Source organism: Schistocerca americana, chromosome 9 (assembly GCF_021461395.2).
Source record: "Schistocerca americana isolate TAMUIC-IGC-003095 chromosome 9, iqSchAmer2.1, whole genome shotgun sequence".
Taxonomy (NCBI): Eukaryota; Metazoa; Arthropoda; class Insecta; order Orthoptera; family Acrididae; genus Schistocerca; species Schistocerca americana.
The window spans coordinates 209,895,333-209,909,220 of NC_060127.1; the positions used below are offsets into that span (position 1 = coordinate 209,895,333).

General features: G+C 38.7%; 1 protein-coding gene across 1 annotated transcript in view; it reads right to left on the reverse strand.

Annotated features, from left to right (window-relative positions):
- Window positions 1-13,888, reverse strand: part of LOC124550831 (replication protein A 70 kDa DNA-binding subunit-like) — a 110,939-nt gene that overhangs the window by 71,397 nt on the left and 25,654 nt on the right. The window contains exon 3 of the mRNA XM_047125557.1: window positions 9,009-9,155. Coding sequence (XP_046981513.1) covers window positions 9,009-9,155 — 147 coding nt within the window. The remainder of the gene's footprint in view (window positions 1-9,008; window positions 9,156-13,888) is intronic.

Below are 13,888 nucleotides of genomic sequence, written 5' to 3' on the forward strand. Positions count from 1 at the left end.
AAGTTATCGAACAATTGTAAAGTAAAAGAAATGAACCATCGCATAGCAGCGACAGAGTCTACTATTCTTTATCTTTGCCGTTCTTGCGCGGTGCCAGTAAATCTCTATGTACATGTATCGATTAATGGTATAAAAAAGAATTCTGTTGTTTCAAGACAAGTGAGGCTTTTGGCGCCTCACTTTTTACTGTTTGTATTCTATGAAAGGCGGGCGCGGACTTGCTGCGTTCCACAACTGTATTTTATATTTTATGTGAAAATATTGAGTTAATATGCTAATTGTTATTTTTTCCAATCAGAAAACATGTAGTTTCTTGTAACTGATATCGAACAGACTGCGTCAAGAGGACATTTTGACTATTATGTATAAAGTATTTAACCACAATGGTCATCTATTGTAATTTAATAAGAAAAGAAATAACGATCGCGCTGATGGGCCGAACGCAGCATGAGGCAGAAGAAACATTATTGTTTTCCTATTATTTCTGAACCAACTTTTTTTTTTTGTGTAGTGTTGCATTTCTTTTTAAGTCTATAAATCTTCTGGTCCCTTAGTGTTGATCCGGGTATGACTACATCGCGACCATAAAAAATGCACAGAAATTATAATGTTTCTTCTGAACGATCTCAAATATATATCAATATGCTGCTCTTATTCAGGTATTTAATGCTAAACGTATGTTATTATAATAGTGTAATCAATCCCCGATTCTGTTGCCTTGTGGTCCACCAAAATATTAACTTTTTCGACATTAAAAAAAAAAGTAACAATTCTTTTTATTTTCGTCCCCCCAGAGCAACGCTACAATGTAAAGCTCAAATAGTGCAGACTAACAGAAAATAATTAGTACTGCAGTTAAGTACGACACAACAAGCACGAGCTACATTACTGTGGTGTTGCTCTGGTCAACAATGGTAACCTCACGTTTTATCTGTTCCTTGTTTGTTGTTCCAACTGTAACAACCTCAACACTGCCAGTAGCCTTTACTACACCAATGACATCTACATACAGAGAAACAAAATGGAATAAATTAACAGTGACTTGTGTAGAATAATCAAAGTAATTTCTCTTCAAGTAGCACACAAAACAAAGAATTTAAGAAGTTTGGCTCTAAAGAGCCTGTAAGGCTGTCAGCAGCCAACTGCTGTAAACTTGAGAATGAGTCAACTGTCAGCTGCCTCTTATTGCTGGCAGTTGTGCACAAGTCATCTTGGCAAGCAGAAATACTGGGCAGATTAATAATTTCCTAGCCAAACTTGTGGACTACGTATCAAGTTATGAAATTGGCCCAAGCTGATGTTGCTGAAATCTAGTTCCATGAGCTAGAATAACCCTACAGGAATTACAGATACAACAAAATGAAAGTACTGCTATGAAAATTAGGAAAGCCTGCAAAAATTGATACTTATGCAAGATGCCCATAGAAATTAATAGGACACAGGTGCATATAATGTTGACTGGACATGCAGTATGAGACAATGGCTGAAGTAGTGTTGTCACTGCTGAATCTTTTATCAAGATCAAAGGCAATCATATCTGAGCTTATTTTAATTGCATCTGATTATGATGCAAATGCTCCAGAGCACTGAATCCTCCAGAGATGCATGTAATGTGAAGATTTAATATGTATTGAGTATGAGGGCTGTTCAAAAATGATCTGACCTTAATTTTTATTGTTGAAACCAATAATGGTATCAGGACACGTGTGCTCTATGTATTTTGGCACACACAGTGTATGAAAAGTACCGTTAGAAAAATTAAGAATGACAGTGCTGGTAAACTTCTACGTTATTTGATTTTCAAACAGCTGAACAAAACTCAATGTACTCCAACAGTTTTCTCTTACTGTGATCATCACTAAATTGACACACATTATTTTAGTGCAACACCCTACAAAAGAATGGCCCTGACTAACAATAACCTATATCTTTCATGAATCACTTACCTCACAAAAATCTTCATTACTCGAACTACTGCAATACAGCGAGTGCCAATACTGCCAGCTAAATAAAAGATTCTAACTATGGAAGGCACTAATTACTGATAGGCATAGTTAGCAAATGAAAGATTTTGATAGAGAACAAACAATGTATTTACCTTAATAATGTTCAAAAGTCATCATATATCTATCTATCAATTCATGACATCCATCTTTGCAAATTTACTTTTCCTGGTGGACACACGTCCAGATCGTTCACTTATAGTAACCTCTCAAAACTCTGGCACTTTCTCTCCACATCCACCACTGCTGGCTTACCTCCAACTGTGCAATGCTATGCGCTGCTCACATCCAACTGCCCAACACTACAATAGAAAATATTCCAACAATGAGTCCAACCAGCCACAGACTGCACACTGCACAGTCAGCGATTTTCATTCAGAGCATTATGTGACATTAACAACATAAAAGCCAAAACAGCCTACTTACAAGTGTGTATGTCTGATTTGTTTTGCATGACTGCAGAAACAACCAGTTGCTGGCTAGCCACTGACAGGAGACCACGTGGAAGTGAAAGTTGTCAGATTTTTTGTTGTGGGTGAGCAAAATTACAGAGAAAGTGGAAGAACGTTATTGCACAAAATTTTATTTTAAGCTTGCTGATTTTCAAATTGACAATTTGCGAGATTCAACAAGTGGTTGGGGACAAAGCGACAGGTACCACACAGATAAAGGAGTGGTGATACAACTGCTCAAAGATGGCCGTTCATCATTGAAGGGTGAAGAATATTCATGTGGGCCCTGAACATCTGCAAACGAGGTAATTATTGATGAAATAAGGACCCTGGTGATGCAGAATAGACAAATTATGATCAGAGAACTGTCAGGCGAGGTTAACCTTAATACTGGATCAATTCATTCCATTTTAACATAACATTTTGACCTCTGGAGGATCTCAGCAAAATTTGTGCCAAAGTTTCTAACAACTGAGCAGAAGCAACTTCCCACAGAGATCGCACAGAATATCCTGGCTACTGTGAACAGTTTATCCCAACTTTCTTAACACAGTGATCACTGGTGGTGAGTCTGGGTTTATGAGTATGACTCGGACACACAGTTCCAGTCATCGCATTGGAAGCACCCATCATCCCTGGGACCCAGAAAAGTGAGGCAGATCCACAGCAATGTGAAAGTTGTGTTAATCGTCTTTTTTGACTCTGATGGCATGACTCGTCACAAGTATGCCCCAGAAGGAATTAATGTCAATAAGGAGCACAACTATGAGGTTCCGTGCCATCTTCGTGAAGCAGTGACGGAAATGGCTCGACTTATGAGTAGTGGGTAGTTACCTTCACTGTGATATGCCAGCAAGTGGTTGGGGACGAAGCGACAGGTACCACACAGATAAAGGAGTGGTGATACAACTGCTCAAATATGGCCGTTCTCAATTAATTCAGAGTCTTTTGGCCAAACAGAACACAGCTGTGTGTTTTGTCAGTGCCTACTGGCTTTTCCCTTGTAAAGTCCTCGTAATTAATCAGGTAATTATTCACTTGGCCATTAAGATGTGTGTAACTAAAACATAACACAACACACACAAAATCTGAGAACAACATTGAAAAGTGTGCAGAAAGATCCTCAATATAAGCAGACAATGTTTGATTATATACTAATGATTTGAAGTGATATCTCTCTCTCTCTCTCTCTCTCTCTCTCTCTCTCTCTCTCTGTCTGTGTGTGTGTGTGTGTGTGTGTGTGTGTGTAGGAGAGTGAGAAGAGGAGCGGGTATATGAGGAGCTAGCATGTGCTTATTTTTATTGTCTGATAATGAACCAGTAAGCTTAGAACAATTTGTGAAGCTGGGGAACAATCAGAAACGGAAGGTGTGTTCCTTTCAGCATGTTAACCACAGGTTTCATTGGTGTGAAGGGTATTCAAGGCTGAGTATCAGTGAGCCTTTGGTTTGTTGCTACTGGTCAGTCAGGGAGTTAGCAGTTATACTGGTTTGCATTATGTTCCAGTGCCTGTTTTTAGTGAGAAATTGGCTGAACTGGTTTTATACTTTTATTATTTTACAAGGGACAGTCTGAGGACAGCAGCTCAGGATTTTGAATAGTTTTCTGTTTCAGTGACAGGATTTGTCCATCAGCTTATGTGTGAATATTTTTGCGAGTTTTCAGCTATGAGCAGTAGTTGGGAGTTTGAATTATTTTTTAGTGGAACACTGGAGATATCTGATGCCATATCTCGCACATGGATTGTAAGATAGTGGTGAGAAATATTTTTTGTGGTCTAATGATTGGGCTTCACTGAAACTGAGCCACTACAGGATTTTATATTTTCACAACAGTTAAATAAATTGTTGCTCCACTGAATCCACTAGGCCAAATTCGTATATAAGCCTTAACTGTGTTGGTTATATATTCCGTATGTTTAATTAGCTCTCCATATATACACCCACTAATTGATTACCTGTAGGGGCACCGACTGCTGTGAGTGGAAAATAATTTAATTTATAAACACATTTTTTCTGTTGCCTAGTGTCAGTGATTCTTCTGGATTAACCATACAATTATTATTTCAATTCATGAACTTTCATGACTTGACACTGTTTCAACTGCACAATCATTTGGGAAGTGTGTTGTATTAGAGTAACTGAGGTGCAAGTATGTAAGAGTTTGCAGTCCACCACTACAATCCAGGTGCACAACAGATAAATTCTGATAAATCACATGAGAGACAGAGAGGAGATGAAAAGGAAATGGACAAGAAAGAAAACATACAAAAACAGTGGCTCAGCCAAGTTTTTTCTTTCCTTATTTCTACTAATTATCCCCCCCCCCCCCCCCCCACACACACATATATATATATATATATATATATATATCTAAAAAGAAAGATGATGAAACTTACCAAACAAAAGCGCTGGCAGGTCGATAGACACACAAACAAACACAAACATACACACAAAATTCTAGCTTTCGCAACCAATGGTTGCCTCGTCAGGAAAGAGGGAAGGAGAAGGAAAGACAAAAGGATATGGGTTTTAAGGGAGAGGGTAAGGAGTCATTCCAATCCCGGGAGCGGAAAGACTTACCTTAGGGGGAAAAAAGGACAGGTATACACTCGCACACACACACATATCCATCCACACATACACAGACACAAGCAGACATTTGTGTGTCTATCGACCTGCCAGTGCTTTTGTTTGGTAAGTTTCATCATCTTTCTTTTTAGATATATTTTTCCCACGTGGAATGTTTCCCTCTATTATATATATATATACACACATTGACAAAGGAACAAAGGAAGGAAGGAAAGAAAGGGGTAACAATCATTACCTTTAAGCCAACTTCTGACATCTGCTGAGTCAGGCATGATGTCTTATTTCAAGTTTTCATCTCTCAGCTGCATCATAATCAGAATAAAATTACTTTCTGTTGACAGTTCAGTGACGCGAGTGGTACACATCAGCTGTCACCTCAATAGTAGTCCCTTCTTGAGCACAACATGCTAGCTGTGTTGGCCATTTTGTATGGACGTGCAGAGCTCTGTCTATCATGGCTGGCTGCACATTGGCAACACTGCTCCTGCCACTGCAATGTGTCTAGTCACAAAGACATTTGAATAGGAGTATAATAACTGTGCTGTTTGAATAGTTTTGTGTTTAGCCAACTGCTACAAAAACTAACAGAATATATTACAGATGACCAGTAAATCAGTAGCAAAACTGTCATCAAATTCACCAACAAATCATTAAAAATGACCAAATATAGATAAGGGATTTGTAAAACATGTCATCTATACGGTACAGATTTATGCTACATAACTAATCAGGGAATGATGACTTAAAACTGAAAATATTGCACAATGTATTATACGTATAAGTTTGTACATACATTAAGAAAAACAACCGAATGTGGAAGCGTGAAGCCTTACATTGTGAATAACATGCAGAGTATACTCACATATATGTAGTATTATGACAACATTTCTTAGTAGACTCAGTACACCACAAAACAAGTACAGCTCAAAACATTGCTCTCAGCTAATGTAGCCTCCACTAGCCAGCACACCTCTATAGAGTATATGCTATGTACCTCAAATACCAAAGCCTGGTTTATGAGCAGCAACAACAATCTACTGAAGTATATCCAGTGCCAGTAAAACTATGCAGAGGCAAAGTGGTTACTTACGTATTTTTGTAACAGTGCCAATTTTTTGTTATTAACAAATTATCGTATTTTATAATTCATTATCAATTTTGTATAATGTAGGATGTATCCTTACTTCCAGAGTAAATCAAAGGAACTCGAGACGTAGTAAGGTAGAATAGCTACAATTACACTTGTTAAATAATTTCCTCTGAACCACGTCCCAGGAACAGCCACCTCCATAGCTGTATTCCACTGCCCACCCAATCTACGAAACGAGGTTCGCCGAGTGCCACACTGCTCCGACAAACCGTCCCGCCACACCGACGGTACCCTGTGTGACATCCGGGAGCGAGACCTATTCTGTGCACCTGTGAAGCACAATATATTCCATCCTCCCCCCCCCCCTTCCCCCCGTGCCATATGTAGATGCTACCCTATCAGAGACACAGGCATCAATGAAAGCAGTCATATCATACACCAACTATGCAGTAACTTCTGCACAGGCTTTTATATAGGCTTGAGTGCTAACAAGCTGAAGACAAACTGTGGCCAAGAGTAAAGCTGGAAGGGTGTGTTGAGCACAACATTCTCTACTTCAACAGCTGCTTCACAACCTGTTCTATCTTGATCCTCCCCCAACAGCAGCTTTTTCTGAATTGCACCGTAAAGACAGGAACTGTCCTTAAAACGTGCCTTCAGTCAGGCAGGCCTCCTGGCCTCAACCTCTGCTAGCCCCTGTCCCACACCCCACCTCTGTTCCTCATCCGTGCCATTTTACACCCCACCTCTTACCTCTAAACCCCGTCTTCCTCTGATCTATTCCCTCTGCCAATCCACTCTCCCACACCATTATGAGCCACCTGCAGCTATCCCTGCCTGTACTAGGGTGAGCTCACGAGTGCCACATTCCTGTCCTGCACACTTACTGTTTATAGCTACCATTAGCTGCTCTGCCTTCTAATCTCTCCCATGTCCCACCTCCACCTTCGTCTCCTGCCAGTATAGTGTAGCTGACTGGGACAATGATGGCATGTGCACTTGTTCTTTTAGCCCTGAAAATGAATTAACTGCAAAGCTAAGCAACATTCTCAGTCTAGGTTGTGTTCCTACTGACAACTCGAGAGTCTCAACTATACAGTGAGTTGTTACCTTTAATCTCTCCACATTTATATTCTGCCAATGATTTTTCATTTCCATACTTATTATGTAGGTGTGCAACATACATATAATTCACAAGGTAATAAGGTTGCATCACTCCCTGTGTTAAGGTGTTTTTCACAACATCTTGTAATGTATTACAGAACAAACATACACATATACATCACACCGTGTGAAGTGTTCAGTTAATGATGTGTATAAAAACTGCCACATCATTTACGTAAGAAAACTCCGTACCGGACGGATACAGTACGGTAAGCCTCTGCTTCTTCATTTGGGGCTTCACACATTTTAGGGTTCGTATTCTGGTTTTAACTACAAACTTCAGTGCTTGAAATGAGATGTATTCTGACAGAGCATAAATGTTCACAAACCATTTCATGAAAAGTCTCTTCAACATAAATCTACTTACCGACAAGTGCTGCAAGATCAGTGTCAGCAAGTTTGTTTAGAGGTATAAAGTTAGAAGTAATGTGAGGGATGCTCACGACATCTTCATTAAACGGTTTGCTGCATAATCACCACCGCGCTTTTGACTTTATATGCAGTTTGTATGGCATAATATTTTAATTAACTATATATTGCTTATTGTTGCAAGCACAACAGATAAAATGCAATTCTCACTATTAGCTTCTGCAGTTGAAAATATTTTAACTTTGTGAACCTCGATCTATTACGTGGGGATTCATATGACACTAAAATATTTCCTGCTGTGCACGTACGATCTTTAATTTGCAAACTATTTTTTATATAACCCTGATCTGGCTCGTTATAAATGGAACACGGTATCATTACTGTAACTAATTATGAAATTAAACATGTCCTTTGTTACTTTCATCTCTGAAATGCACTGAAAATTACTGTTATTATACGTACAGCAGTTGGACTATGCTATGTTCGCTAAATGTAAAAGCTGCAGTGGATTTTTTAATATATGAACACTATTGATTGTGATGACTAACACGAGAGCATGAAACTATAAATGAAATTTGATTTTTGTATTATTATCCATAACAGGTTTCATCACAGCAGTCTTTGATATCACACAAGTAAAATTTTATTACTTCATTTACATAAATTATTTATGTCACTGATATTGTAATAGCAGTTGCCCATGTCCACCTGAAGATGATATAATAAAATCCACCATTCACCTCTCAGGTCTCTGGGAAGCTGAAAGAAATAATTTTAATGTACCATTACCTGCCCGCAGGAATACTGCTTTCATTCAATTTAATTTGAATATGTCGCGGCAGCGGCTCCCGAGATTGCTGCACAGCTCTGTGTCATGAAAAACTCTAAATATGCTGAAAATGGCTAAAAATGTGGAATGAAATACTGGGCAAGCTAGTAATAAATTATTACAAGTATTTTTAACAATTTCTATATTAAAAAATCAACATAAATTTAAAGTACACCTTTCTCATTCACCAGCCTCCAATGACATCTTTCTCGAACAAGCAATGAAAGAAAGCTAACCAAGCATTCAATTGAGCATTACAGGCTCTTACGACTTTAATGGCTACAAGAAGACAGACAGAGTAATGGTTTAACCTCCACTATTTATAGGCAATTTAATATGAACCTTTGTTATCTTTTCTAATTATCATTGTCTGCTTCAATTTCTACACTCGCTGACCACATAGATATAGATACATAATTATTGCACACAGAGTCTGCATAATCAACAACCATTCATACAGAAATGAAATAATAATACATACAAATGTTTCTTATTTTTCATATATTACAACGATTCTGTGAATGTCTCACCAGGAGACGTCACAGGTATAACTATTGTCTCGTTTGTAAACGTCATTTGGTAATCATGATTCACTTGGCTATATATCTTGTTTTCTGGTTTCAGCTTACATTGACTGATGAAATACTCTCTCCCCTCCTGAAACAAGTTACAATGTGTTAATAGAGGTCATAGCAATGTTGTGCTTACAGAATAAAAACAGTTTTGGTTATGAAATTCGTTAATATCAATCACCCATTTCACCCTTTTGGGGCATTATCAAATTCTACAACAGTAGTTGGATATGTAACCCAGCCATCATAAAGCCACATAAAATGGAAAATGGACACAAAAATCCATTTTATATGGCTTTATTATGGTTGACTGGAATACTCTCTTTCAAATTCTAAAGGTGGCAGGGGTAAAATACTGGGAGCGAAAGGCTATTTACAATTTGTACATAAACCAGATGGCAGTTATAAGAGTCGAGGGACATGAAAGGGAAGCAGTGGTTGGCAACGGAGTGAGATAGGGTTGTAGCCTCTCCCCAATGTTATTCAGTCTGTATATTGAGCAAGCAGTAAAGAAAACAAAAGAAAAATTCGGAGTGGGAATTAAAATCCATGGAGAAGAAATAAAAACTTTGAGGTTCACCGATGACATTGTAATTCTGTCAGAGACAGCAAAGGACTTGGAAGAGCAGTTGAACGGAATGGACAGTGTCTTGAAAGGAGGATATAAGATGAACATCAACAAAAGCAAAACGAGGATAATGGAATGTAGTCAAATTAAGTCAGGTGATGCTGAGGGAATTAGATTAGGAAATGAGACACTTAAAGTAGTAAAGGAGTTTTACTATTTAGGGAGCAAAATAACTGATGATGGTCGAAGTAGAGAAGATATAAAATGTAGACTGGCAATGGCAAGGAAAGCGTTTCTGAAGAAAAGAAATTTGTTAACATCGAGTATAGATTTAAGTGTCAGGAAGTCATTTCTTAAAGTATTTGTATGGAGTGTAGCCATGTATGGAAGTGAAACATGGATGATAAATAGTTTGGATAAGAAGAGAATAGAAGCATTTGAAATGTGGTGCTACAGAAGAATGCTGAAGATTAGATGGGTAGATCACATAACTAATGAGGAAGTATTGAATAGGATTGGGGAGAAGAGAAGTTTGTGGCACAACTTGATTGGAAGAAGGGATCGGTTGGTAGGACATGTTCTGAGGCATCAAGGGATCACAAATTTAGCATTGGAGGGCAGTGTGGAGGGTAAAAATCGTAGAGGGAGACTAAGAGATGAATACACTAAACAGATACAGAAGGATGTAAGTTGCAGTAGGTACTGGGAGATGAAGAAGCTTGCACAGGATAGAGTAGCATGGAGAGCTGCATCAAACCAGTCTCTGGACTGAAGACCACAACAACAACATTATGGATGGGTCACATATCTACCCACTTTTACACAATCTAGTGAGGAGCCAAAAGGGTGAAATGCGTCACTGATATTAACTAATTTTGCAACCAAGACTGTTTTTACTGTGGAATAATTCTTAACTGGTTGCTGTAAGCACTCTGGCACAATGGAATGGCATAATTTTTATATATTGTGCCTGTTTCATGAGTGCCCCTGAGAAAGGACATTTCATGTCTTTCCCTCTTTTAAGGAAAAAATAATCACAATTCCAAAAACAGATGCAAATAAATGGAGGAAAGTAAAATTGCTGAGTTATGTGTAAGATGAGACAATTCAAATGAACAGAGGAAAATAAAACTGCTGATTTATATGTAGCACGAGATGTAAATTTATGGCCCCTACAGGGGAAACAGTTGCGATGAAACTGTTTTAAGATTGAAAATCAGTTTAACTTCTTTTCTTTTTTTTTAAATTTAGTATTTACTTACTCGAATAATTGAGGTTTTTCTCCTACATTCAAGTGCAAAATCTACAAAGCAACAACAAATATGTCTGCCATTATTTCATCAACAAATGATTTTACCTTTCAGGATATTATACGCAGACTGAAGCGACGAATGGAAATTTGTACGAAGGTCAGGGTTCAGACCAGGGTCTTCTGCTACATGGGCAGATGCACTAACCTCTATGCCACCCTGGCACAGTGGCTTTGTGCAACTACCCTAACATACTTCCCCCTCGAACCAAATACCCATTCACACCTCGGCACACTCGGTATTACCCCTAAACTCTAACAGCATTGCAGAGGCTCTCCAGCTGTATTGAAAAACCACATCAACTTCGAACAAAACAGTGGATTCTGCCTGAAACAAGGCATACGTGATTTAGTAAACTCAAACTGTACGGTTCCAGATTAAAGCACCTATGGCTAGGTTTCAGGCAGGATCCCCCATTCTGTTCAATGCTGAGGTGCTATTTCAAAACAGTTGGAGAGCCTCTGCAATGCTGTTAAGACTTTAGGAGTAATACACCTACATCTAAATTCGCAAACCACCACGAAGAGCACGGAAGAGGGTACATCCTATTGTACCAGTTATTAGGGTTTCTTCCCATTACCGATCCACTCATTTATGGAGCATAGGAAGAATGACTGTTTGAATGCCTTGTACATGCTGTAATTATTGTAATCTTGTCTTCACAATCCCTACGTGAGCAATATGTACGGGGATGTAATATATCTCTAGAGTCATCATTTAAGACTTTGTCAGTAGACTCGCTCGGGTCAGTTTACGCCTATCCTCAAGAGTCTGCCACTTCCGTTTCTTCAGCATCTCTGTGACACTCACCCGAGGGTAAAACAAACCTGTGACCATTTGTGCTGTCCTCCTCTGTACACATTCAATATCCCCCATTTGTTCTACTTATTACAAGTTCCAGAGTGGGTCACACGAGTGATTCTTAAGCAGTGTCCTTAGTAGACTGACTGCAGTGTCCCAGTTTTCTACCAGTAAATCAGAGTCTACCACCTGCTTTATCCTTGACTGACCCTACATGATCATTCCATTTAATATCCCTACAAAGTGTTCCACCCAGTTATTTCTATGAGTTGGCCAATTCCATCTGTGACTCATTGATATTATAGTCAAAGGCTACTACATCTTTATGTATTGTGAAATGCACAATTTTATGTTTCTGAACATTTAAAGCAGGTTGCCAATCCTTCCACCACTTAGAAATTGTCCCAAGATCTGACTGAATTATTTATATGGCTTCTTTCAGACAGCACTTCACTACAGATAATGGCATCATTTGCAAAAAGTCTGGGGTTACTATTAATATTGTTTGCAAGATCATTAATACACAAATGATGATGACTCTCCATCCAAGATAATATGCTGTGTACTCCCTAGCAAAAAGTCCTCAATCCAGTCACAAATTTCACTTGATATCCCACATGATCATACTTTTGACAATAAGCTCAGTTGTGGTGCTGAGTCAAATGCTTTTTGGAAAGCAAGAAATACAGTCTACATGACTGCCTCGATCCAAAGCTTTCAGTATGTCATATGAGAAAAGTGTGAAATGGGTTTCACATTACGGATGTTTTCGGAATCCACAATGGCTGGCACGGAGGAGGTCATTCTGTTCGAGATACCTTACTATGTCAGAGCTCACAATATCTTCTAAGATTTTACAACAAATTGATGTCAATGATACTGGATGGTAGTTCTGTGGGTCACTTCTACTATCCTCCTTTTATATGGGTGACCTGCACTTTTCCCCCGTTTTTTGTTTGCAGGGTCTACGATAGATTAAAGTTAGAAGAGGGGGAAACCTAGTTGCAAATAGAGAATGGAATCTGATAGGGATTCAGTCAGGCCCTGGAGCTTTACCAAGTCTTGCCCAAACAATGGCAGTTTTAACAATTTCAGCTGTCTCTCAACACCACTGACATTAATACTTTTTTCATTCATCTTTTTAGTGGTAGGAGGATTAAACTGGGGCAATTCTCCTGGGTTTTCCTTGGCAAATAAACATTTGAAAATGGAGTTCAGCATTTCAGCTTCTGCTGTGCTACCATCAATTTCAGTTTCTCTCTCATTCGCTGTGAACTGGATGCTAACTTTGGTGCCACTCACAGCATTTACATCCGACCAGAATTTCTTTGGTTTTTGTGAAATATCATTTGACAATATTCTGCTACAGTAATCACTGAAGGCATCACACATTACTCTCTTGACAGCCAAACGTTTCATTCAACATCACTCTATCTATAGCCTATGCTTTGTTTTACACCTATTACGCCCATTATGAACTGTTCTCCTGGGTATAAATCCATCCAGTGCATGATCAACTATGTTTTAAATTTGAGCCATAGTTGCTCTACATGCTCCTTCCCTGTGCTCAAACTTTCAAGTTCCTCATTGATATACGACACTACTGATTCTTTATCTACTTCACTAAACATATATCTTTCTACTTGTTTTGGTTGTCCTTTGGGCTTTGGTAATCACTGCTGCCACAACTGCATCATGGTCACTCATACCAGTATCGATGTGGACATCCTCAAAGAGGTTTTTCCTAAAGGTTTTGGTTATGTCACGATATGAGTCCAATGGGCGACAAGAAGGATCCAATTAACATTTTATGCCCATCTCTCACACTGAGTCTTGCCCAAATGCTCTCACACGCAGCTTCAATTTCTACCTCATTGGATTTGAGTTTCTTGTCTACTGTGACAAATACACCACCTCCATTTCCCATTTGCCTATCCTTTCGATATACATTTCAATTTTCCCCAAAAATCTCACTGCTATCAATTTCAGGTTTGAACAAGCTTTCCCTCCCTACTATTTGTGAGTTTAGCTGCTTTTCATGAGCGCTTCAAACTTTGGCATCTTGTTGCACATACTTTGGCAGTTAACTACAGGGATTTTAATGCTTTCACAGGTAGAAGATGGCGCCGATAGAAAAGT